Here is a 22,752-nt window from a genome sequence, read left to right on the forward strand (position 1 = left end):
GTGGCCCCGTTGAACCCATTGTGTGTACAAAGGTGTCCCCGTTGAACCCATTGTGTGTACAAAGGTGTCCCCGTTGAACCCATTGTATGTACAAAGGTGTCCCCGTTGAACCCATTGTGCGTACATAGGTGTCCCCGTTGAACCCATTGTGTGTACAAAGGTGTCCGCGTTGAACCCATTGTGTGTACAAAGGTGTCCCCGTTGAACCCATTGTGTGTACAAAGGTGTCCCCGTTGAACCCATTGTGTGTACAAAGGTTTCCCCTTGAACCCATTGTGTGTACAAAGGTGTCCCCGTTGAAGCCATTGTGTGTACAAAGGTGTCCCATTGAACCTAGCTAACCCAAGTGTGTATGCAAACACGCGTCTGGAAACGGCTTGAAAAAATACATCATCTCTATACCACTAGACTTACAACCACACAACCTCCCCCACCACGCAACCACCACCACCACCGCCCTACCCCACCACACAACCACCACCACCACCGCCCTACCCCACCACACAACCACCACCACCACCGCCCTACCGCACCACACAACCACCCCCACCACCACCCTACCCCACCACACAAACACCCCCACCACCACCCTACCCCACCACACAAACACCCCCACCACCACCCTACCCCACCACACAAACACCCCCACCAGCGCCAGTTTTAATAATTGAAGCAGGATGTAAAATTCATGTCCCAGAAAGAGGGTGTTTTAGTGGGGCGGGATTTATGGGCAGCTTCACCTGAGGCTTCTCAGTCTCCTCCCCAGCACGTTGTGGCCAGGGTGAGCAGGGTGATGGTGAGGGAGTGAGGTAGTGAGGGAGGGAAGGTTGGCGAGCAGTGATGGAGGGAAAGGTGGCTTCTCCTTCCCTATTCAGCTTCTGCCTGTTACTTCAGATGATCCGTTAAGACATTCAGATATCTTCTTACTAATACAGAGAGACAAAGCTCGGCGTTTACCCAATAACTCATCCTATGGTTGGTACTGACGATAACACCAGAGGTTATCTTGAAGCTATCTTGAGAGGATTTCGGGGCTTAGCGTCCCAGCGGCCCGGTCCTCGACCAGGCCGGTTAGGGAACACAGCAGAGAGTGGCTCTTCTCGTGGACATTAAGCCCATTTTTCTAACTTTTTTCCCTCAAGTGAAGAACCTAAGAAATATAGGAAAGATTCGTGGCAAAATTATTGCCTCATTCCCTCATGTTACCAGTAATTGAATATTGACCAGCAGTTACCAACATTGTGATACCCTTGAACAAATCCACAAGGGCCGTGACGAGGATTCGAACCTGCGTCCGGGAGCATCCCAGACACTGCCTTAATCGACTGCTCCCGGACGCAGGTTCGAATCCTCGTCACGGCCCTTGTGGATTTGTTCATTTGATGCATCACGTTAGTGTGATCTCTGTGTGTGATTGTGATACCCTTCCTTGGTATCAGCATCCCGGCCTGGGTGTTAGAATGGCGCTCTTGTATTTTTCAGGCTCGAGTTCGAGTTCGCAATGACCCAAGCGAGCATAAGAATAATAATAAAAATAATAATAATAATAATAATAATAATAATAATAATAATAATAATAATAATGAGAAAATCCTTAGGAGCCGCGATGAGGGTTCGAACCTCATCGAACCTGGGAGAGCCCCCAGGCACTTATAATAATTATAATAATAATAAATTATATACCTGCTAACTTTATTTAAGCATCGTCTTGGTGCGACAAAATTCATTTTGAAGTGACAGTTTAACAAAGATTACAGAAGCATACAGACCGCAGAACAGATAGCATAAAAACATAGAAACCGCAGAAGCCCATAAAACATAGATCGAATAGAAACTAAAGTGACCACACAGAAACCATCTGAGCCAAAACTGAGAGCTCACAGACCAAGCGACAGGCGCTCTTAGGGCATCTTGACAGAAAAGCAGGTAGAAGGGTAGAGAAAGAGTAGAGTTGTGCAGGTCTCACCACCAGCAACCCCAAGCTAGGGCCATCAGTCACCTCCTAACACGAACCTCTACCCTATCACCACCCTCCGCTTGTCGCAGATCATCAATCACATTCATTATTCACGTTGAATGTAACGTGTCGCTCTCTGGGGTCACATGCTCCCCCCTCCTACTCTTGACAACCCAGAGTGAAGAACACGAGACAGCAATAGGACAGACGAGTGACGCTACGTGTCCTCGAGTGAAGGAGCGTTTGAGTGACTTGGTACCGTCCCACCAGCAGCTCTAAGCACCAGTAACGTGGAGAACGTCTTGAGGTGTTGTGTGCTCCTCCGGCAGCTGCGGGAGGGTGGCCGCCGTGCATCCCGCCGCCCTAATTTAATAATAAAGCGATCTGCATGTCTGAAGCTTTGCATAATGATATTAACGGCCGCGTCAAGAAATTGGGCCGAATTTCTCAGTACCGCGGAATAAAATTGCGAGGAAGATACAACTGGTCTTTGTGAAGCCGAGCAAGCTGTGGGGGTGTGTGTGGGAGAGCAGTTGTGGAGGAATGGGCAGGGACAGATATGGTGGGGAGGGGGGAGGGGGGAATATGAAGAGCAAGAGCGACTGTCAGACCAGGAAAGGTAAAGGCAAGGCTGAGTTAAACTGGGGTAGAGAGGCGATCAGTGAGAGGCTGAGGTAAACTGGGGTAGGGAGGCGATCAGTGAGAGGCTGAGGTAAACTGGGGTAGGGAGGCGATCAATGAGAGGCTGAGGTAAACTGGGGTAGGGAGGCGATCAGTGAGAGGCTGAGGTAAACTGGGGTAGGGAGGCGATCAGTGGGAGGCTGAGGTAAACTGGGGTAGAGAGGCGATCAGTGAGAGGCTGAGGTAAACTGGGGTTGGGAGGCGATCAATGAGAGGCTGAGGTAAACTGGGGTAGGGAGGCGATCAGTGAGAGGCTGAGGTAAACTGGGGTAGGGAGGCGATCAATGAGAGGCTGAGGTAAACTAGGGTAGGGAGGCGATCAGTGAGAGGCTGAGGTAAACTGGGGTAGGGAGGCGATCAATGAGAGGCTGAGGTAAACTGGGGTAGGGAGGCGATCAATGAGAGGCTGAGGTAAACTGGGGTAGGGAGGCGATCAATGAGAGGCTGAGGTAAACTGGGGTAGGGAGGCGATCGATAGACCTAGGGGTAATCTGAGGAAGGAAAGACGATCAAGGGATTGGGATAATAGTGTGGAGGTCTATCAGGGGGTGACTGGAATACTCTTGAGTGAAGGCATTCAGGGTGTTTGAGGACATCCGAGGATGGAAAGTGTTCAGAGGGACTTGAGTAATCTGGGGGAGAGCAAGTCATGACGAAGAACTCTTGGTAATCTTGGCAGGGAGAATGGTCATGGAAGGACAGGGAATATAGGGGGATGAGGGAAATCACCCTGAGGCTGGGGAATATCTAGGGAAGGAAGGCGATCAGGGAGCCTAGGGTGATTCTGGATGGGAGGGAAGTGATTAGGGAGGCTGGGAATATTTGCAGAAATTGTCGATCAGAAGGAAAGTCTAACCTCTCCAGAGGAGGTCAGGCGGAAGGCTTGAGAGACGTGAGACCAAGAGAATGGTTATCTTGAGATGATTTCGGGGCTTTAATGTCCCCGCGGCCCGGTCCTCGACCAGACCTCCACCCCCAGGAAGCAGCCCGTGACAGCTGACTAACACCCAGGTACCTATTTTACTGCTAGGTAACAGGGTCATAGGGTGATGGTACAGTAAGTAATGACACGCTGCTTTGGAAAATATAAATAGTTAACAAAAATGAAACACAAGCTGTTAACGGCTTTAGTAACGACCCAAACGACATCAACAACGTGATCGCTAATACCTTGTTATCACATAGAAAAGGTCAATTAAGATAACGGTGACAAACCCATGTCAACAATACCATCACAAGAAAAGAACCCAAAAGTAACGAACATCCAAGACCTTTGTATATTTCACAAACTCACAGATGCACTCTGAATGTAAACGAAAATCCTCCTTTGCCAATAAGAAAGCAACACCATTTGTTTGCAGACCTTCTATCTGTATTTTCAGAAAATAGTGATTTCCGCTCGGATCATCCTCTTAAGCCAGTCAGATCTGAGGTAAGTGTGTTTACGGTGCGTGACTGGTAGGCGGCGAGGGGATGCTGAGAGCCACTGGTAGTCGTAGGGATGACTACCCTACAGTGGTAGGGTAGGGTAGGGTAGGGTAGGGTAGGGTAGGGTAGGGTAGTGTAGGGTAGGGTAGGGTAGGGTAGGGATGGTCGCTACAGTGATGGGGAGGGGGGGTAGACCTGGCTCTTCATGGAGGACTGATGGGATCGGATATGTAAATATCCTCAGTCAATTCAGTTAATCTAGCTGCTTCCTGATCATGTGATGAAGTATTCTAAGCTTTGTCAGTGTGTGTGTGTGTGTGTGTGTGTGTGTGTGTGTGTGTGTGTGTGTGTGTGTGTGTGTGTGTGTGTGTGTGTGTGTGTGTGTGTGTTCACCTAGTTGTGTTTGCGGGGGTTGAGCTTTGCTCTTTCGGCCCGCCTCTCAACTGTCAATCAACTGTTTACTAACTACTTTGTGTGTGTGTGTGTGTGTGTGTGTGTGTGTGTGTGTGTGTGTGTGTGTGTGCGTGTGTGTGTGTGAGTATGAGGGTACATAACTTAGTTCTGTAATAATAATACTATTTTCTATAAGAGCCATAAGCAGTTCTCTGAGAAATAAGCTTACTAGTTTTACATAAGAACATATTTCTTTGAGCCACCTTTTTATCTTGGCATTAAGCTCTTCAAACATAGAGCTCAGTGTGGAGAGAGATACGGCAGCTCTCACACGGGAGTCGCAGCTTACAGGTCATACGGTGCATACTAAGGTCGCCTGTAGGGAACATCCAGGTGATGTCACTGGTACAACTACATACCTCAGTCTGCATAGTTGACGTCAGGAAAGGTTAGGTTAGGTTAGGTTAGGTTAGGTTAGGTTAGGTTAGGTTAGGTTAGGTTAGGTACACACAAGAATACACAACCACAACCAAGGGAGCCGGTCGGCCGAGCGGACAGCACGCTGGACTTGTGATCCTGTGGTCCCGGGTTCGATCCCGGGCACCGGCGAGAAATAATGGGCAGAGTTTCTTTCACCCTATGCCCCCTGTTACCTAGCAGTAAAATAGGTACCTAGGTGTTAGTCAGCTGTCACAGGCTGCTTCCTGGGGGTGGAGGCCTGGTCGAGGACCGGGCCGCGGGGACACTAAAGCCCCGAAATCATCTCAAGATAACCTCAAGATGATATATATGTGCTTCAGCCTACAGTTTAGACCTATTGTCTTATGTATGACCCTCTGTCCTGCGTGACAGTGAATACCAGCATTATCCTCACTTTAATAAGACTTTAATAAAATCCTCAGATTAGGCAAAATTGTAATTAATTTTGTCAATAAAGATGTTAATAATAATAACCCAAGGTACAGGAGACGCTAGAGGCTCTGCTAGTACTCACCTAATTGTGCTTGCGGGGGTTGAGCTTTGGCTCTTTGGTCCCGCCCCTCAACCGTCAATCAACTGGTGTACAGGTCCCTGAGCCTATTGGGCTCTATCATATCTACACTTGAAACTGTGTATGGAGTCAGCCTCCACCACATCACTTCCTAGTGCATTCCATTTATTAACTACTAGTCGGTGCCTCGGCGTGTTCACTTCATAATATAAGGTGATCGGTCATCATTGTTGCGCCTTGTCGCTCTTTATGTATATTAATAACCACGGTGCCGCACGCACGCACCAACAATGGCGCCCACACACCGTACACGTCACATTGTACGCCAAGATGGTTCGCCAGCGGAATTTAAAACATGCCTAACCTTACTCAACCCTAACCTGACCTAGCCCAAACTATCCCAAGCCTAACACTGCTTACCCTAAGCTAATACATCCTAACCTAGCGTATGTACGATTAACCCGACCACACACTAGAAGGTGAAGGGACGACGACGTTTCGGTCCGTCCTGGACCATTCTCAAGTCGATTGTGAATGTGAACTTAGAATATGAACACACAATCGACTTGAGAATGGTCCAGGACGGACCGAAACGTCGTCGTCCCTTCACCTTCTAGTGTGTGGTCTGGTCAATTACTTTAGCCACGTTATTGTGACTCATCGCCTGCATATGTACGGTTATATATGGATCAGTCCCCGGACACTTGCTGTGATTGACACTTGGAGACCATGTGTCCGGTGACCCCGGAGAGATCAGTCCCCGGACACTTGCTGTAGGGACACAGTCTCCAATAGTGAAGTTTACACATGATTCTAAACTAATGAAAACATTTGAAGTGCAAGATCACTTTAAAAACTGCCGGATGAGTCAACAAGCGGTCAAGCTGTTAGGACAGACACGCAGTTATAAGGACAGACACGCAGTTATAAGGACAGACACGCAGTTATAAGGACAGACACGCAGTTATAAGGACAGACACGCAGATGGACAGAAAACACTGACGGCAGACATGCAGACACGCAGGGGGGAGGGGGGCGGGGGGGGGGGGGGGGGTGGACCAAAAGAATGATAGATGAGTGAATGAACACACAGACGGACTAATGAATAATCAACTGGACGAACAAACGACATACTAAAATATGCGACCGTCAAACCCGGCTGAATAACCCGGGTACACGAACACCCATTCCGCCCCCCCACCAACCCCCCCCCCCACCAACCCCCCCCCCCCCCACCACCACTCTTCCACCCCCTCCCCTCTGCCTCTCCCCTTCCCCTCTGCCTCCCCTCCCCTCTGCCTCCCCTCCCCATTATACTCGAGGGAAGGAAAAATATTTTACAACAAACTTGAACGGAAAACTGGCAGAAATACATTACTTAATATTACAAAAGTGCTTTACTTAATGCTACAAAAAAAAATCATAACTTCATACATGACTGAAAAAACACATTACCTTCCCATCTTGAGAAAAATCTGGTATATAATTACCGAGGAAATAGGAACTCTGCGGGCACCCGAGGGAGGAGGACGGCACGAACACAAAATCATTTCGTCTTGGGGGCTCCACCAGCCTTAAGCATCATAAATTATGTCCAGTGTAAGACCCGCTGAGAGGCTTGTCGTGGCCGCCTCTCCGCGTGGTGCTTACCTCTGCCCCTTGACACACGAGGACTCACCTGCCCGACGTCTCGCACACCCCTAGCACAGGTGAAGGCCAGAGAGACTCACCTCACAAGGCCAAGGTGTAAGAGGATTGCTACGAGCGGTAACGAGACGGTTATAAAAACACCTCATGCAAGATTCTTAAGGCAGAATCTACATTAAGTGAGAGACAAGAAACTAGATCATGACGCTGGTTATTGGGACTCTTTGTGGGAGCAAGCCAGACGAGGCAGGGAGTAGGGAGCAGGAGAAGGGCTGCACAAGGAAGCGAAGTAGCAGCAGCAGCACAAGTTACTTAAATATTGGTATTTCTCGATACTGCATCAATCCACACAGGAGAAGCCACCAACCCACATGTGGGGAAGGCACCAACCCACATGTGGGGAAGGCACCAACCCACATGTGGGGAAGGCACCAACCCACATGTAGGGATCCCGAGATGATAAAAGGCCCATTTAAAACAGTGAGTCCCCTCCCCCCCCCCCCCCAGACAACAAAGCCGTGGCCTCTGAGCCCAACAGCCAGGCCGCCAGGTAGAGTGACGTTCTCCCGCCAAAAAAGAATGAACTGCACAGATTGTCCTGAAATACCGGACTCTCCCCACACTTACGCTCAATTGAACCACTTGAAATTCTCGTGTCGACCCCCCCTAAATGTTCCGAAAGTTTACGACAAGCGTAAGCACATCGTTCAGGACGAGGAAATGTTCGCTTTATATCAACAAAGAACATTCACGGTACCTTGAGTATGTGGCTCAGAAGATACATTCTAGTGTGCTGGTATGTGTCTTCAGGATACAGCTCTGTCGCTAGTACTTTAAAGGAAAAAAAATCGAAAACACATGAAATGAGAACTATATATTTAAAAAAAAAGGTGATACATAAGTGAGATAAAAAACTTAGGTGCGGTCCTGAGGGCGGACACTCAACACAAGACAAATGAGGAACATTGTGGCTAAGTCACAGCTTATTTGTCACACTCCAGTTAAGACACAAGACCAAGACAGCTTTATTCTGGCCTCCCCTCTTACACTCTTAGTCCGAACACAAACACTTGGGACACATATCATGGACCTTTTCCTCGGAAACTCTTGGGGAAAGTAATGAGGTGACTGCTTGCTGCATTGTTTACTAACCGCAAGTGACAAAGAAACAGGGTATTACTCTCTAGTCTTTCCAAGGTGTTTCAAGTCTGATTCGCCTCAGAGGTGTTGTAAGTCTGATGCTTCAGAGATGTTGCAAGTGTGACTCTTCAACAGAAGGTTAATGGTTGGTGGTGAAGTTGTGAATCTACGAGACTTTATTACACAAACATTGTTGTGAATCGCAGTCATACACACACTCACATATACCACTCTGAATATTGAAGAAAGTTTGGCGTTACCTCCTGTACCTTGAATGATCTTCCACGAGTCCTGGAAGGACCTACCACAGGTACTTGGAAGGTTCTGCCTCAGGTACCTGGATGGTTCTGCCTCAGGTACGTGGAAGGTTCTACCTCAGGTACCTGGAAGGTTCTACTTCAGGTACCTGGAGGGTTCTACTTCAGGTACCTGGAAGGTTCTACTTCAGGTACCTGGAAGGTTCTACTTCAGGTACCTGGAGGGTTCTGCCTCAGGTACCTGGAAGGTTCTACTTCAGGTACTTGGAAGGTTCTGCCTCAGGTACCTGGAAGGTTCTACTTCAGGTACCTGGAGGGTTCTACCTCAGGTACCTGGAAGGTTCTACCCCAGGTACCTGGAAGGTTCTACTTCAGGTACCTGGAGGGTTCTACTTCAGGTATCTGGAAGGTTCTACTTCAGGTACCTGGAAGGGTTCTACTTCAGGTACCTGGAGGGTTCTACCTCAGGTACCTGGAGGGTTCTACCTCAGGTACCTGGAGGGTTCTACCTCAGGTACCTGGAAGGTTCTACCACAGGTACCTGGAAGGTTCTACCACAGGTACCTGGAAGGTTCTACTTCAGGAACCTTGAGGGTTGTACTTCAGGTACCTGGAGGGTTGTACTTCAGGTACCTGGAGGGATGTACTTCAGGTACCTGGAGGGATGTACTTCAGGTACCTGGAGGGTTGTACTTCAGGTACCTGGAGGGATGTACTTCAGGTACCTGGAGGGATGTACTTCAGGTACCTGGAGGGTTGTACTTCAGGTACCTGAAGAGATGTGGTCCACCCTGAGAATCTGAATCTGAATGTTGAGACTAATTTGCTGATAGTTGTGTGAACGTGATCTATTTCCACCTGCTAATAGTCGGGACTACGTTCACAACCCTCCAGGCTTCTGGCACTCTGCTTGATATTATGGATAAAAAATGCAAGACGGGTTGACAAAGTTTATTCTTTAAATCCTTCTTTAAGTTTGGGCACCAGGAGTTGTATGGTGAAGAAATTGTGATAAAACTAAGAAACCTTTATGGGTCTTGAAGAAACATTACCGAGATAGCAAAATATACTGTAACGCAAACACATCACCACCCTGAAGTTATTTTTCACAAATAGTAATAGAATTATGAGTAAAATGGATGCATTAAGTACACTTGCGTGCACATAGTAGTATGTATTGTGAAAACTGTTATCTATTTGCCGAATTCCAAATTAAGAGATACTATGTTGACCAGACCACACACTAGAAGGTGAAGGGACGACGACGTTTCAGTCCGTCCTGGACCATTCTCAAGTCGATTGTGACTTGAGAATCGATCACAATCGACTTGAGAATGGTCCAGGACGGGCCGAAACGTCATCGTCCCTTCACCTTCTAGTGTGCGGTCTGGTCAATCAGTATTAGGTACGCGGGGTTGGGGCGGGCACTCACCTGGCTCTGTGAGGTCCCACGATGTGGTCGTGGGCGGAGGACGCAGTCAGGGCTGAATCGAGGAGCTCCCCCGTCGACACCCCCAGCGGCTTATTACACTCTCCTGAGGGGGTAAACACACACACGGTCACCACTACTCCCTCTTATTAATTGATGACCCTGGCCTCCTCCACACTAGCGAGCGACAGTGACGAGCATCTATGTAACACAATATTGTTTACATGTACTTACATTATAGTCATTAATTGGATAAAACTCTGGCTTGTTGACGTCAGTTTGATGTCCAATAAAGTTGTTAGTGCCCAAAGGATGTATACAGCGAGAGGTGTGTCCAGCCTGTCGGTGTATACACGTTGAGAGTTATTTTAGTCCTGGACAAAACCCAGGACTAAATTATTCTTGCTGGTTGGTCAATAAGCTATTATGGTGGTCTTAATAACCCTCCAGAGGTTGATAGGCCTTAAGCCCAACACGACCCAAAATTCAAGTGAGAATGTGAGTAATTTGCCAGAGAATATGAAGGAAAAGAAAGCGATCATTCAGGGTGTTAAGATTATGCCACCATTTACAGTTTGAACTAACGGTATAATTGGTGTGTGTTTATGGTAACAAATTAAGAGCCAGCTACAAAATCTGGTGGCATGGTTGCTGTGCTCAAGAGCCACAACAAACAGGAAGGAGTGTCTACAAAATGCCACAACTTTTTATGTAAATGAAGTTTGTGCCTGGCAGCTTACACGGGGGCTCGCCTCGCCTCTGTTTAAGAGTTTGCCAGCTCCAACACTACTGGAAACATTCAGTATGTAAACGCTTTACTTTAAACTTCTTGCTAAAATAGAGCCACTTTTTGTGCACAAAGTACACACAAGCCAAGAGGACTTACCGAGCCAGAGCGCAGAGGAGCAGTGGAGTAGCAGCAGCAGCAGCAGTAGCAGGGAGGGAGGGAAGGGAGACCTCTCCATGCTGGAGACCAGTCAGTGGGCTGCAACACCTCGCAACACCTCGCAACACCCGCTCTCTTCCGCTACCTCCTTGCTTATGCTTCCACCTCCATTCTTCTTCTTTACTACTTATCATGCATTATTGGCCACTGTGGCAGTTGTGTTAGTAACACCTCCACGCCTCACTGTGCATCGTGTTCACCTTCTCGTCCCTCAGCGCATCACAGCACGATGGTAACCATTCATAGTTGCATAGTTTCTGCAAGTTCTTTAGGAAGTGTTGTGTGTCAGTAGCAAGAGCTAGGACGCTGGTGGTAACATGCAGGTGGTGATGGTGGCGGTAGTGTAGGTGGTGATGGTGGTGATGGTGGCGGTGGTGCAGGTGGTGGTGTGAGTAGTGCGGGGTTTGTGATGTCTAGGGTGAGTCTGGGTTGTCAAGGTGACCAGGATGACACGCCCACACAAACTTCCTTCATCTCTCACTTGTCTCCTACCTCGTCTTTCACTTGATACCTTGTCTCTCACTCGATACCTCGCCTCTCACTTGACACTACACTTCTCACTCTCCGCCTTGCCTCTTCCCTACGCTTGCTGGGACCTCAGACCTGTAAAAGAGAAAAGGTATAAAATTCCAATGTGTCTTTTTCACTCTCAGTATATAAATGAATAAGTAATATGTGGACAAAGAAAGACTGCTTGGCACGGGTGAAGACAGGACGAGATGTCACAGTTGAACTTAGATATACAGGTGAGCCAGGGACACAGGGACATGTTCCTTCAGTGTACGATCATTTTGTTATAAATAACCTAGCTACACAGTACTATACTGCTGCTATAAATCTATATGAATTGTTGCAGAATTTAAGTGTAATGCTAGCTAGTTTCAGCTTGGGGTCTAGTAAATATCACTTGGAATTACCTGGCATATTGAACATTGATACCAACGAGTTCACCAACTTCACAGATACCCACATTGAGATATTTATATTGCCTACCGATATGAATGTTTGGTTTATTGATTTAAAAATCAGAGAGGAAGTTTAACGCAAGTAGTTTGAGACTTTCCAGGAGCAGGTTAATATGCGCTTCATATGTGACACTGTTGTTTATACTTCAGAGGCAGAGGCAGCTCCAGCCTCAAGTCCATACCTAGTTAAACACAAGGCAAAGTTAGAAAATATAGCCGGTCGGCCGAGCGGACAGCACGCTGGACTTGTGATCCTGTGGTCCTGGGTTCAATCCCGGGCGCCGGCGTGAAACAATGGGCAGAGTTTCTTTAACCCTATGCCCCTGTTACCTAGCAGTAAAATAGGTACCTGGGTGTTAGTCAGCTGTCACGGGCTGCTTCCTGGGGTGGAGGCCTGGTCGAGGACCGAGCCGCGGGGACACTAAAAAAGCCCCGAAATCATCTCAAGATAACCTCAAGATAACCGTTCCCTTGCTACACTCTATGGGGGGGATAGAGGGTAGCAAGTGTTGAGAAATGTGCTAACGCCACCGTCATATACACTGACACACTGAGTCAGGAGCTCTGACTAAGACGTGAGAGTGAGAACATGAGGGTACTAGGAGAAAGGACGGTGGTGGTGCGGGTCCTCTCTTCTATTATCTTGGAGGTAAAGCTCTCCAACAGAGATAAAGGCGAGCATATTCTGCATAATTCAAGCACCACCATGGCTGCCCCACCATATCCGTAATTGTGTTGTGAACGTTTCCAGCGTGCATATTGCTGGCCAGGGACACACGTGACGACTGATGAGTCCAGAGGTGCGGCTAAATATGAGATATGTCTGCCTGATACACGCGGCGCCGGAGGCAAGAGGGCCGCAGCCTCACCAATCACCTGCCCAGGCGTGACACACTTCTCGAAATTGCGAAATAATACACAATATTTTAGTTATTAGTTCTGTTAAAAGAGCTCGTCCACTGTATTTCAACTCGTATGAAGGTAATATGGTGTTCTACAAACCACCTTACTGTAACCGCTTCACTGTAACATAATTACACTCATATATTGTTAGGCAGTAGTGATTTATTTTCTTTAATTATATACATTGTTTCTTCACACACAGTCGATTAAGGCAGTGTCTGAGATGCTCCCGGACGCAGGTTCGAATCCTCGTCACGGCCCTTGTGGATTTGTACATTGTTTCTTTTAATTTGATGTGTAAGCAATATACCGCCTCTCACCACACTCAAGAAGTTCCTTGTTCTCGACACGTGACTGTCTCGACAGATCTGGACTTAGATTCACGAAGCAGTTACGCAAGCACTTACGAGCCTGTACATCTTTCCTCAATCTTTGGCGGCTTTGTTTACAATTATTAAACAGTTAATGAGCTCCGAAGCACCATGAGGCTGTTTATAACAATAACAACAATTGATTGGGAAGTTTTCATGCTTGTAAACTGTTTAATAAATGTAACTAAAGTCTTCAAAGACTGAGGAAAGATGTACACGTTCGTAAGTACTTGCGTAACTGCTTCGTGAATCTGGCCCCAGGACTATGCGACACGTCGTAACATTTACTTGCCAATATATATCAGAGATAGGAACTCTCAGCCAATCAGAAAGCCGGAGGGCTCACCTTCCTCGAGCACAGAGATTGGCTGGAGTAGATTGGGAGTTCTATTTGGTTCCTGATAATCACTGGGTGAGGACGTTGAAGGTCTCGTTATTCTTGGTAAAGCTTCGTAAGACAACCACAGTAAGAAAAGCTGGACAGTCAAAGAAGACGCAGGCCGCTGCGTCCATGGTGCGTGGCCGCTGCGTCCACGGTGCGTTTCCGCTGCGTCCATGGTGCGTGGCCGCTGCGTCCACGGTGCGTGGCCGCTGCGTCCATGGTGCGTGGCCGCTGCGTCCATGGTGCGTGGCCGCTGCGTCCATGGTTATGGCCGCTGCGTCCACGGTGCGTGGCCGCAGGTGCGTGACTGAGACTTTTCTTGTGTGATGAGACTGAGCTGCTCTACCAGTTGAAAGAAGCGGACTCGGAGCAAACAACCTTTTGCTTCCTGCGAACTGAGTACGAGTACAAAAGACTTAACTCAATAAGAGGAATCTCATTGAAATTCCTGAATGGCCTGACCTTTTAAAAGTGGGGAAGCACTAGTTCTGTTAACTTTGAAGACGTGAATGCAATCGATAGAAGAACCAGCACAAACAGGATGAATTTTCCTGACAATCTGTGTCCATTAATATTCTTATTTAGTAGCATCAATAATGAATAACTCCGAGGAAGAAACGAGGTGTTTCGTATCTTAAACTTAATTAACTTAAGAGGGGAACAGTAGTAGAGAAAAGGTTAAGTGGACATAATAGTTATAATGTGAATGAAATCAAATTAATGAAGAGGTTTTTTATTATTATTATTTTCTACCACAGACGTGGCCACACATTATAATGCTAACCAGCATATATACATTTTCTTGAACAAATCCACAAGGGCCGTGACGAGGATTGGAACCTGCGTCCGGGAGCATCCCGGACGCAGGGATGCATACATTTTCTTCTCAGAGTGAATGGCTTTATAACTGTGATGGTGAGGCATGAGGTCCGTCTCATTATATGTATACTTTATCATACCTCTGTTTCTGTCATTATACATTTTCATAACTGTGTCTTCATGGCCTTTGTCAAATTTGTGGAATGAACAGGAAACTGGATATAAATTAGATTAGATTAGATTCAGGAAAGATCTTGGTAAATCCTAGTTTGAAAATAAGAGTAGAATACTGTAGGTGATTTATGGAGCAAATTATCGCGTATCATAAAAGACGTGGGATCGATGGATTTGTTTCAAGCGTAGGTTAGACATATATATGATGAGTTTTCGTGGATATAGATAAGATCTGCCTCGTATGGGCTAATAGACCTTCTCCAGTTGCCTTTATTCTTATCTTATTTTTTATGAGGATAATCATTGCTTAATTGTAAACATTGACTGATAAATATAATGTGAGAGTCTACAAGAGTACATAAGTGATATTAGGTGTTAAGACTTAGTGCTAATGTTGACCAGACCACACACTAAAAGTTTGAAGGGACGACGACGTTTCGGTCCGTCCTGGACCATTCTCAAGTCGATTGTACTTAGTGCTAATGTGGAGTCCGTCCTCAGACCAAATCCATTGCCATGAGAAACTACACCCACTTTCAAACCACTTGGATAGTTATCTAGATATTTGTGATGGTCTGAAAGCATATTACAGTTCCGTGATGGTCTGAAAGCATATTACAGTTCCGTGATGGTCTGAAAGCATATTACAGTTCCGTGATGGTCTGAAAGCATATTACAGTTACGTGATGGTCTGAAAGCATATTACAGTTCCGTGATGGTCTGAAAACATATTACAGTTCCGTGATGGTCTGAAAGCATATTACAGTTCCGTGATGGTCTGAAAACATATTACAGTTGCATAAATAGTCAGCGATATTGGAAATTTAGACAAAAATAACAACAACAAAAAATTATATAGACTGGCTTTATATATTTATTATTGCTGGATTTAGCAAGCTGTTGTGGTATGACTATTAGCAACAGGTGATGCAGTTGTTCCAGTACAGTGACTAGGCAGTTTCCAAGACAAATGTTTAAAGATGGATCAAAGTTATAAGTCAAGATTAGAAGATTAGGCAGGTTTCCTATAGGACCCTTCCAGTACCTCGAGTACTGGCTCCTCACTGGTGTCCTGCGGGTACTGGGAGTCCCAAGCTGCACGTGCCGCAAGCGGTCCCAAGCTGCACGTGCCGCAAGCGGTCCGAAGCTACACGTGCCGCAAGCGGTCCGAAGCTACACGTGCCGCAAGCGGTCCCAAGCTGCACGTGCCGCAAGCGGTCCGAAGCTGCACGTGCCGCAAGCGGTCCGAAGCTACACGTGCCGCAAGCGGTCCGAAGCTACACGTGCCGCAAGCGGTCCGAAGCTGCACGTGCCGCAAGCGGTCCGAAGCTACACGTGCCGCAAGCGGTCCGAAGCTACACGTGCCGCAAGCGGTCCGAAGCTACACGTGCCGCAAGCGGTCCCAAGTGAGTCCAGCCTGGCGGCCTATCTGTGAGCCAACGAGGCTTTTACGAGGGCGGCCGAGGTGGGGGAGGGGTGTGCTCAGCCTCCACCGCGCATAAAATAATAATCCATGAGTCTCTCCATCTCCAGATATTCACAACCAATCAGAGTTTAACGGCCAGATATGGGTGTATAGGCAGGGTGTAGAGGGTGGGCAGGGTGTAGAGGGTGAGCAGGGTGTAGAGGGTGGGCAGGGTGTAGAGGGTGGGCAGGGTGTAGAGGGTGGGCAGGGTGTAGAGAGTGAGCAGGGTGTAGAGGGTGTATGGGCAGGGTGTACAGGGTGTATGGGCAGGGTGTACAGGGTGTATGGGCAGGGTGTACAGGGTGTATGGGCAGGGTGTAGAGGGTAGGCAGGGTGTACAGGGTGGGCAGGGTAGAGGGCCTCGTAGCCTGGTGGATAGCGCGCAGGACTCGTAATTCTGTGGCGCGGGTTCGATTCCCGCACGAGGCAGAAACAAATGGGCAAAGTTTGTTTCACCCTGAATGCCCCTGTTACCTAGCAGTAAATAGGTACCTGGGAGTTAGTCAGCTGTCACGGGCTGCTTCCTGGGGGTGGAGGCCTGGTCGAGGACCGGGCCGCGGGGACACTAAAGCCCCGAAATCATCTCAAGATAACCTCAAGATAACCTCAAGGGTGCAGAGGGTGGGCAGGGTGTAAAGGGTGTGTGGTGAGAAACGTATGGCTCGTGGAGGACAACAATTATTCATATATTCATAGTCGGCCTGTTACTGAACACTGTAATCAGTGGGCCACCAGAGTGCTGTACCTGGCCGGCCAGGTCTGTAGCTGGCCGGCCAGGTCTGTAGCTGGCCGGTCAGGTCTGTACCTGGCCGGCCAGGTCTGTAGCTCATTCAGTTGCTCCTGTCTCACTCTGCCTCCGTACTACTTTGTTGTCTTAAGTTCAGCTACTGGGAACAAAAGGATGCAAGCAGCACGGGCTATGGTGAGCCCGTCGTACTCACCCTACCACAGGAGACGTGCGTTCCTCTCCAGATAGACTGATAAACATTAAGCCACCCAAGAGGTGGCACGGGCATGAATAGCCCGTAAGTCTCTCTCTCCATCCCTATTACGACTTTTCTAAGAGAAAATCCGTAGCAGCAATGATGTGTACCTCAATCTCCTCACCTCAAAATCCTCCTGTAGTTCTCATCACGCAGTTATTCTATCCTTCCAGTTCTCTCTCTCCCTCCCTCTTCTTTTGTCCATCTTTCAATAAATCTTTTATCTCTCTGGGTTCTTGTCTCTTCTCTCTGTGTCTCCTCCCCACCAGGAGACGTGAGATGATAGCCAACTAGGAGAGTTAACACGCTGGCCTCGGGGGACCTCCTCTGGCGTAATGAGGGATCCGGGTGGCGGCGGCCGCTCCAACTACCGAACTACGCAAATCCTCGCCAGATTTACGATACCAAATAGTGGGGGCCGGCAGGCGTGCGGGTGGGTGGCCTGCCACTACGCAATTATGCTTATATGGGCGTACGGGGGCTCCTGGTGCCTCCTCACTTACCGGGGCTGCTCATTTGTACAAATTTGTGTGGCCGGGAGGCGTACCGGGGTATTGATTGGGTTCACACACACACACGCACACACACACACACACACATACACATACACACACACACACACACACACACACACACACACACACACACACACACACACACACACACACACACACACACACACACACACACACACACACACAGTTGATTGACAGTTGAGAGGCAGGACCAAAGAGCCAAAGCTCAACCCCCGCAAGCACAATTAGGTGAGCACACACACACACACACTCTCTCTCTCTCTCTCTCTCTCTCTCTCTCTCTCTCTCTCTCTCTCTCTCTCTCTCTCTCTCTCTCTCTCTTTTTGTGTTTCAGACAGCATTAACGCCTCTGCACAAAGGGGCGACCACGGCTGTATTCCCCAGTAAATACTGTATTACACTTCCCATGACAAAATGAACTATCAGACGGATGGTCGACGGGATGAGCAGACAGGAGGGTGGACGGGTAGTCACAGTGACGGATGGACAGATTGACAATAGGATGAAGATAGACATGGATGAACAGATTGACGGAGACAATGATACTAGGACAAAGGAACGATGGGAACGATGGAGATCCATTGATGTAATTGACAAAATGATTTTGAAATCTTATTGACATAGTCATCAAAGTGCTTTTGTTAGAATGTTTCCACATTAATCTTAGGTACAAGCTGTTTTGCGGTAGATAATTGTATAAAATTTTTGGATCAATGAAATGTATTTCAGAGTTGTGTAAAAAACATAGTGTACATAATGTCTGGATTATTAATGGTCGTATTCCTTCCCTCTGAGACTATTCCTCCCCCATTACCAGCTGTGAGATGAGGAATTAGTTCCACAAACCCATTATATACTTGGTGCATACCTCGAGTACACCTTGAATATTCCTGGAGTGGGTTCTAGTAGTTCTTGTACTCCACAAGCCCGGCTTTGGGCTTGGGGACGCTTGTCTTGGGATAACTTGGCCCACTACAAACTGGCTGGTCCGTCACTTCTTTAGGAGAGTCGGACCTTTTTCTCATTAGGTAACCTATTCAAGTCAAGTCTTGAATTTAACCTATTCAACTTAGTTGTGTGTACTTACTGAAGAACGAAAGGCTAACGTGGCGGATATTACTTATTCAGACAACTCTACGAAGTGCTGGCAGCACCTGGGCCGTGGAGGCAAAGTTTGGGCCGTGAATACCGGATATTTATGGTTTGGTTCCGGGCAGAACCGCCCTTAATCCCTGAGCCAGCGCCGCCAGTCACACACACCTGCTGCCCTGACTCGGTTAACACGGCCAAGTCTCCTCTCTCACACACCAGCACCACCCCTACGTCACCCCGGACAGACAAGTAGTGACGATACATGATACACTCTATGATGGCTCGGCCATATTTTCCATAGTTTTTCATCCTCAGACAGTTTTTCGTCCATACATAATTAAGTTAGCTGGTGACGCGGGGTGTCTGGGGTTACCCTCGTCGCTCACAGCTGTAGCAAAACTCTTCCACTCTGACCTTTTGCAACAAAAATAAACACGATAATTCACAAACCACAATGGAAGCCATCGTGCACCTGTCATGTTCTCACCTAGTTGTTACTCACCTTGTTGTGCTTGGGTGGGGCTGTGCTACAGCTCTTAGTTCCCGCCTCTCAACCCCCGGCTAGGTTCTATATATATATATTTAAAGTTGTGTGTGGAGTCTGCCTTCGCCAATTCTCTTCCTAACGCATTCTATTTATCCACAACTCTGATACTGAACAAATGATTTTAATTGTCTATGGCTTATTCGGGAAGTTTGTTTCCATGTGTGACCCCTTGTTCGTGTATCTCCCACTGCTAAATAGTCTCTTATTACCTGACATGTCTATTTCTTGAGAATTGTTTATGTAGTGATCGTGTCTTCCCCATTTCTTCTATCTTACAGTGACGAGAGGTTTAATTCCTTTAGTCTTCCTTCATAACTCAAACCTCTCCGCTCTGACACTAGACTGGGGATAGAATCTGAACTTTCTCCACCGTCGTTTTGTGTTTAATGTCATGAGAATTCCAAATGCTGGCGCTGCATATTGCACAAATTGTTTGATATATGTTGCATGCAAGGTCTTGAGGTGAATGTGTAGTGAGAGATGAAGAGAGAATGGCAGTGGGAGACGAAATGGGATGAGAAGGGGAAACGGGAAGGGAAGGAAAGGTGAAGTGGGAGAGGAAAGTGGAAATGTGATATCTCTCTCTCTCTCTCTCTCCCTTTCTACGTAATAATTAATCAAGCCAGCTTGGCCGGGAGGTGCCTCTCGTGTCCCTCGACAGAGATGACATACAGGGTGAGGTGTCGACGCCTCGTCATAGGAAGAGGCCGTCGAGACCGACACACACACACACACACACACACACACACACACACACACACACACACACACACACACACACACACACACACACACACACACACACACAAACAGGCAAACTACACAATTGGACTTAAGTGCAAAATATAACAAACTTAACGATGAAACACGCCAATCGATTTCCAAGAGGAGGCGAGGCTCAGGAGCTGTAATTCAGCCCCCCCCTCTCCCCATGACACCCTGGCAAGTACAGAGTGAAGTTCACGAGAGACTAACACAAAGAGCAGTCACAGCGGCGCCACCATCATTCCCACCACCATAAAGGTGGGCACAGTCCTGCCGGTGGTTGTTTGAGCTTTACTTACCAGCTTGGTGCTAGATATTGTGGGGGGGGGGGGATACCACCAGTGTGTATACCAGGTATACCCACCAGGTACACCCACGCCGGACCCGACAGGATGCCAGGTAGGCGTGGGTTGTACTCCACCCCACTCTCACCTCCCCCACAACCCCGGACACCTGTTTAGAGAAGGACTTATCGCTGGGTTGGTAATCCAGGGTGACCGCCTTTCTACGGTGACGTGACCGGCCGCCAACGCAGACTAAAGGTGCCCAGCAGAAGCTACCGTAATAGTGAATGACGCTCGACGCTGGTCTAGAGAGCGTCGCAGTGGCAGAAACTAATCCGGTAGCACGCTGCGAAAACACAAAGGCTGCCATACGTGGGTTTGGGAGGTCAAGGTAAACCAAGCTCATCTGTCAAGTCATTTCTTGACAGGCACGGCAAATACCCAGGCAAGAGACGAGAGGCTCTGTGATGCATGTGATAAGTAGTCTGCACTGGCAGACTCTGGGTGCATTATGAGGGGTAACATCATCAACACAGGAGTGAATAAGGCAGCAGTGATACTAAAAGTCCCCATCTCGCAGGATGGTTAGTCATACAGGGCCATATGTTCAGTAGCCTGCACTGGCAAATTTTGGGTGCACTATAGGATATCTTCAAGAACACGAGAGTGAATAATGTAATTGCAAAGCTTGAGGTACCTCATACTAACGGGTCTGAATGGTCTAATAACTGGGCATTCAGTGATGTAGTGCGGGAGATCATGCCGCAGTTCCTGCTCACAGAGTTTGCACCTGGAGTGCTCAGGATTGGGAGACCCGTCACCTGCAGCCACCTGCCACGGGTAACGGTAACCTAACCTGATCCTGGCAACCACTGTGTCGCACAGTCTGGTCCACGTTTTGTGCTGCCCATAGATATAGGTTTCAGATCTGAACAAATCAAAGCTTTTTATTCTAATGCTTTCAGGTCGTTGGGAGTCAGTAAATTGTTTCCTATCAGACTTGAGTGTTTAGAACAATATAGGGGAGAGGGGAAGATAGAGGTGTAAGAGAGAAGGGAAGATAGAGATGTGAGAGAAAGAAAGAGGTGTGTGTCAGAGATAAATTAGAAGAAGAGTAGTTGTCTACCACAGACTTGTGTGTGTGTGTGTGTGTGTGTGTGTGTGTGTGTGTGTGTGTACTCACCTAATTGTGCTTGCGGGAGTTGAGCTTTGGCTCTTTGGTCCCGCCTCTCGACTGTCAATCAACCTGTGTGTGTGTGTGTGCAAACCTATTCGTGTTTGCCGCGGGAGAAGACAAGGGGATATGTTATCGTCCCATTTGCCACTGTTGCTATCATCTCTTTGAGATTTATATTTTTCCATTAGCCTGTTGCTGTTGGAGGAAGGGGGGGGGGGGGGGGTTGTAAATGACTGTTACCTCAATAATCTTGGTGTCTAGTTTTACAATGATTTATTGACTGTTGCTGCTGGAGACTAGTTTATTGTGCACCCAAAACTCATCCTGTGAGCGGTAGCGCAAAAAGGATTACAGAGTGCACAACTTCTTTTAAATCAGATTTCAGAGGAAATGTTTACATTAACAATTACATCTAACCTGAACACCTAATTATAATGTCAGCTAGTAACAAACTTTTCCGCTGCAGTATCTATATATTTACAATATATTATTATACATTGGAGGCAAGACCTTTCATTAATACTTAAAATAATTTTAAATATTGGATATTACTTTGGATCATAGAAGAGCTGTTGTTTTTTTTAGTATGCGTCTTCACTACACAGCTTATTCCTTAGTCATATAAATATAATTTATCTATTAGAAGCGAAATATAGATACAATGCATCAAGGATTTATGATATTTAATCATTTGTGAGAGGATAGTTTGGCATTTCATCCAGCGTGAGTTGAATGGTTTATTTAGTGTCCGTGTCTTTGTCCACGTATTCACCTAGTTGTGTTTGCGGGGGTTGAGCTCTGGCTCTTTGGTCCCGCCTCTCAACCGTCAATCAACTGGTGTACAGATTCCTGAGCCTACTGGGCTCTATCATATCTACATTTGAAACTGTGTATGGAGTCAGCCTCCAACGTGCTTGACAGTTTACCCCATCTCGGTCCCTACTCTACAAGTCAAGAGTGCCAGAGATACTTGTAGCCAAGTCGTATTGGAGTTGTGACCACATGTTAATCTACTCATATTGTCACTTGACTCATACACATGTTTTGTTTGACACATCTCATTGTGATTAGCAGTGGATATGCTTATTCATATTTGCTCTCTTCTACTTTTTTCAGATTCAAATAATTATACTGTACTATTATTTCAGTACAAGACTGAGGTATCTTGTAGTTTAAGACAGTTCTTGACAAGTACAAGTCAGATTTCAGAGGAAATGTTTACATTTCAAGGTATGTGGCGATAAGACATTAATGCAGAAAGCCTTGAAACGGAACTACTCAGTGATGGATTGATGAAGGGTGAGTCACCCAAGAGGTGGCACGGGAATGAATAACCCGTGACACACAGTGGCGCTGCATTGATATATATATATATACACTTGCCCTGAGGTGAATATAAACAGTGCACCTGACTGGTCTT

General features: G+C 47.3%; 2 protein-coding genes across 2 annotated transcripts in view; one reads left to right on the forward strand and one right to left on the reverse strand.

The window, feature by feature from the left end:
- The window catches only part of trio (trio Rho guanine nucleotide exchange factor), a 766,603-nt gene that overhangs the window by 134,620 nt on the left and 609,231 nt on the right, over positions 1–22,752 (forward strand). The gene's annotated exons all lie outside the window — the stretch shown is intronic.
- The window catches only part of LOC123762089 (discoidin domain-containing receptor 2), a 273,769-nt gene that overhangs the window by 124,069 nt on the left and 126,948 nt on the right, over positions 1–22,752 (reverse strand). The window contains exons 3-4 of the mRNA XM_069335891.1: positions 10,810–11,472; positions 9,927–10,029 (exon numbers count right to left, since the gene is read on the reverse strand). Of these exons, the coding sequence (XP_069191992.1) occupies positions 9,927–10,029; positions 10,810–10,888 (182 nt within the window). The 5' untranslated portion in view covers positions 10,889–11,472. The remainder of the gene's footprint in view (positions 1–9,926; positions 10,030–10,809; positions 11,473–22,752) is intronic.

Source organism: Procambarus clarkii, chromosome 34 (assembly GCF_040958095.1).
Source record: "Procambarus clarkii isolate CNS0578487 chromosome 34, FALCON_Pclarkii_2.0, whole genome shotgun sequence".
In the NCBI taxonomy this organism is placed as follows: domain Eukaryota; kingdom Metazoa; phylum Arthropoda; class Malacostraca; order Decapoda; family Cambaridae; genus Procambarus; species Procambarus clarkii.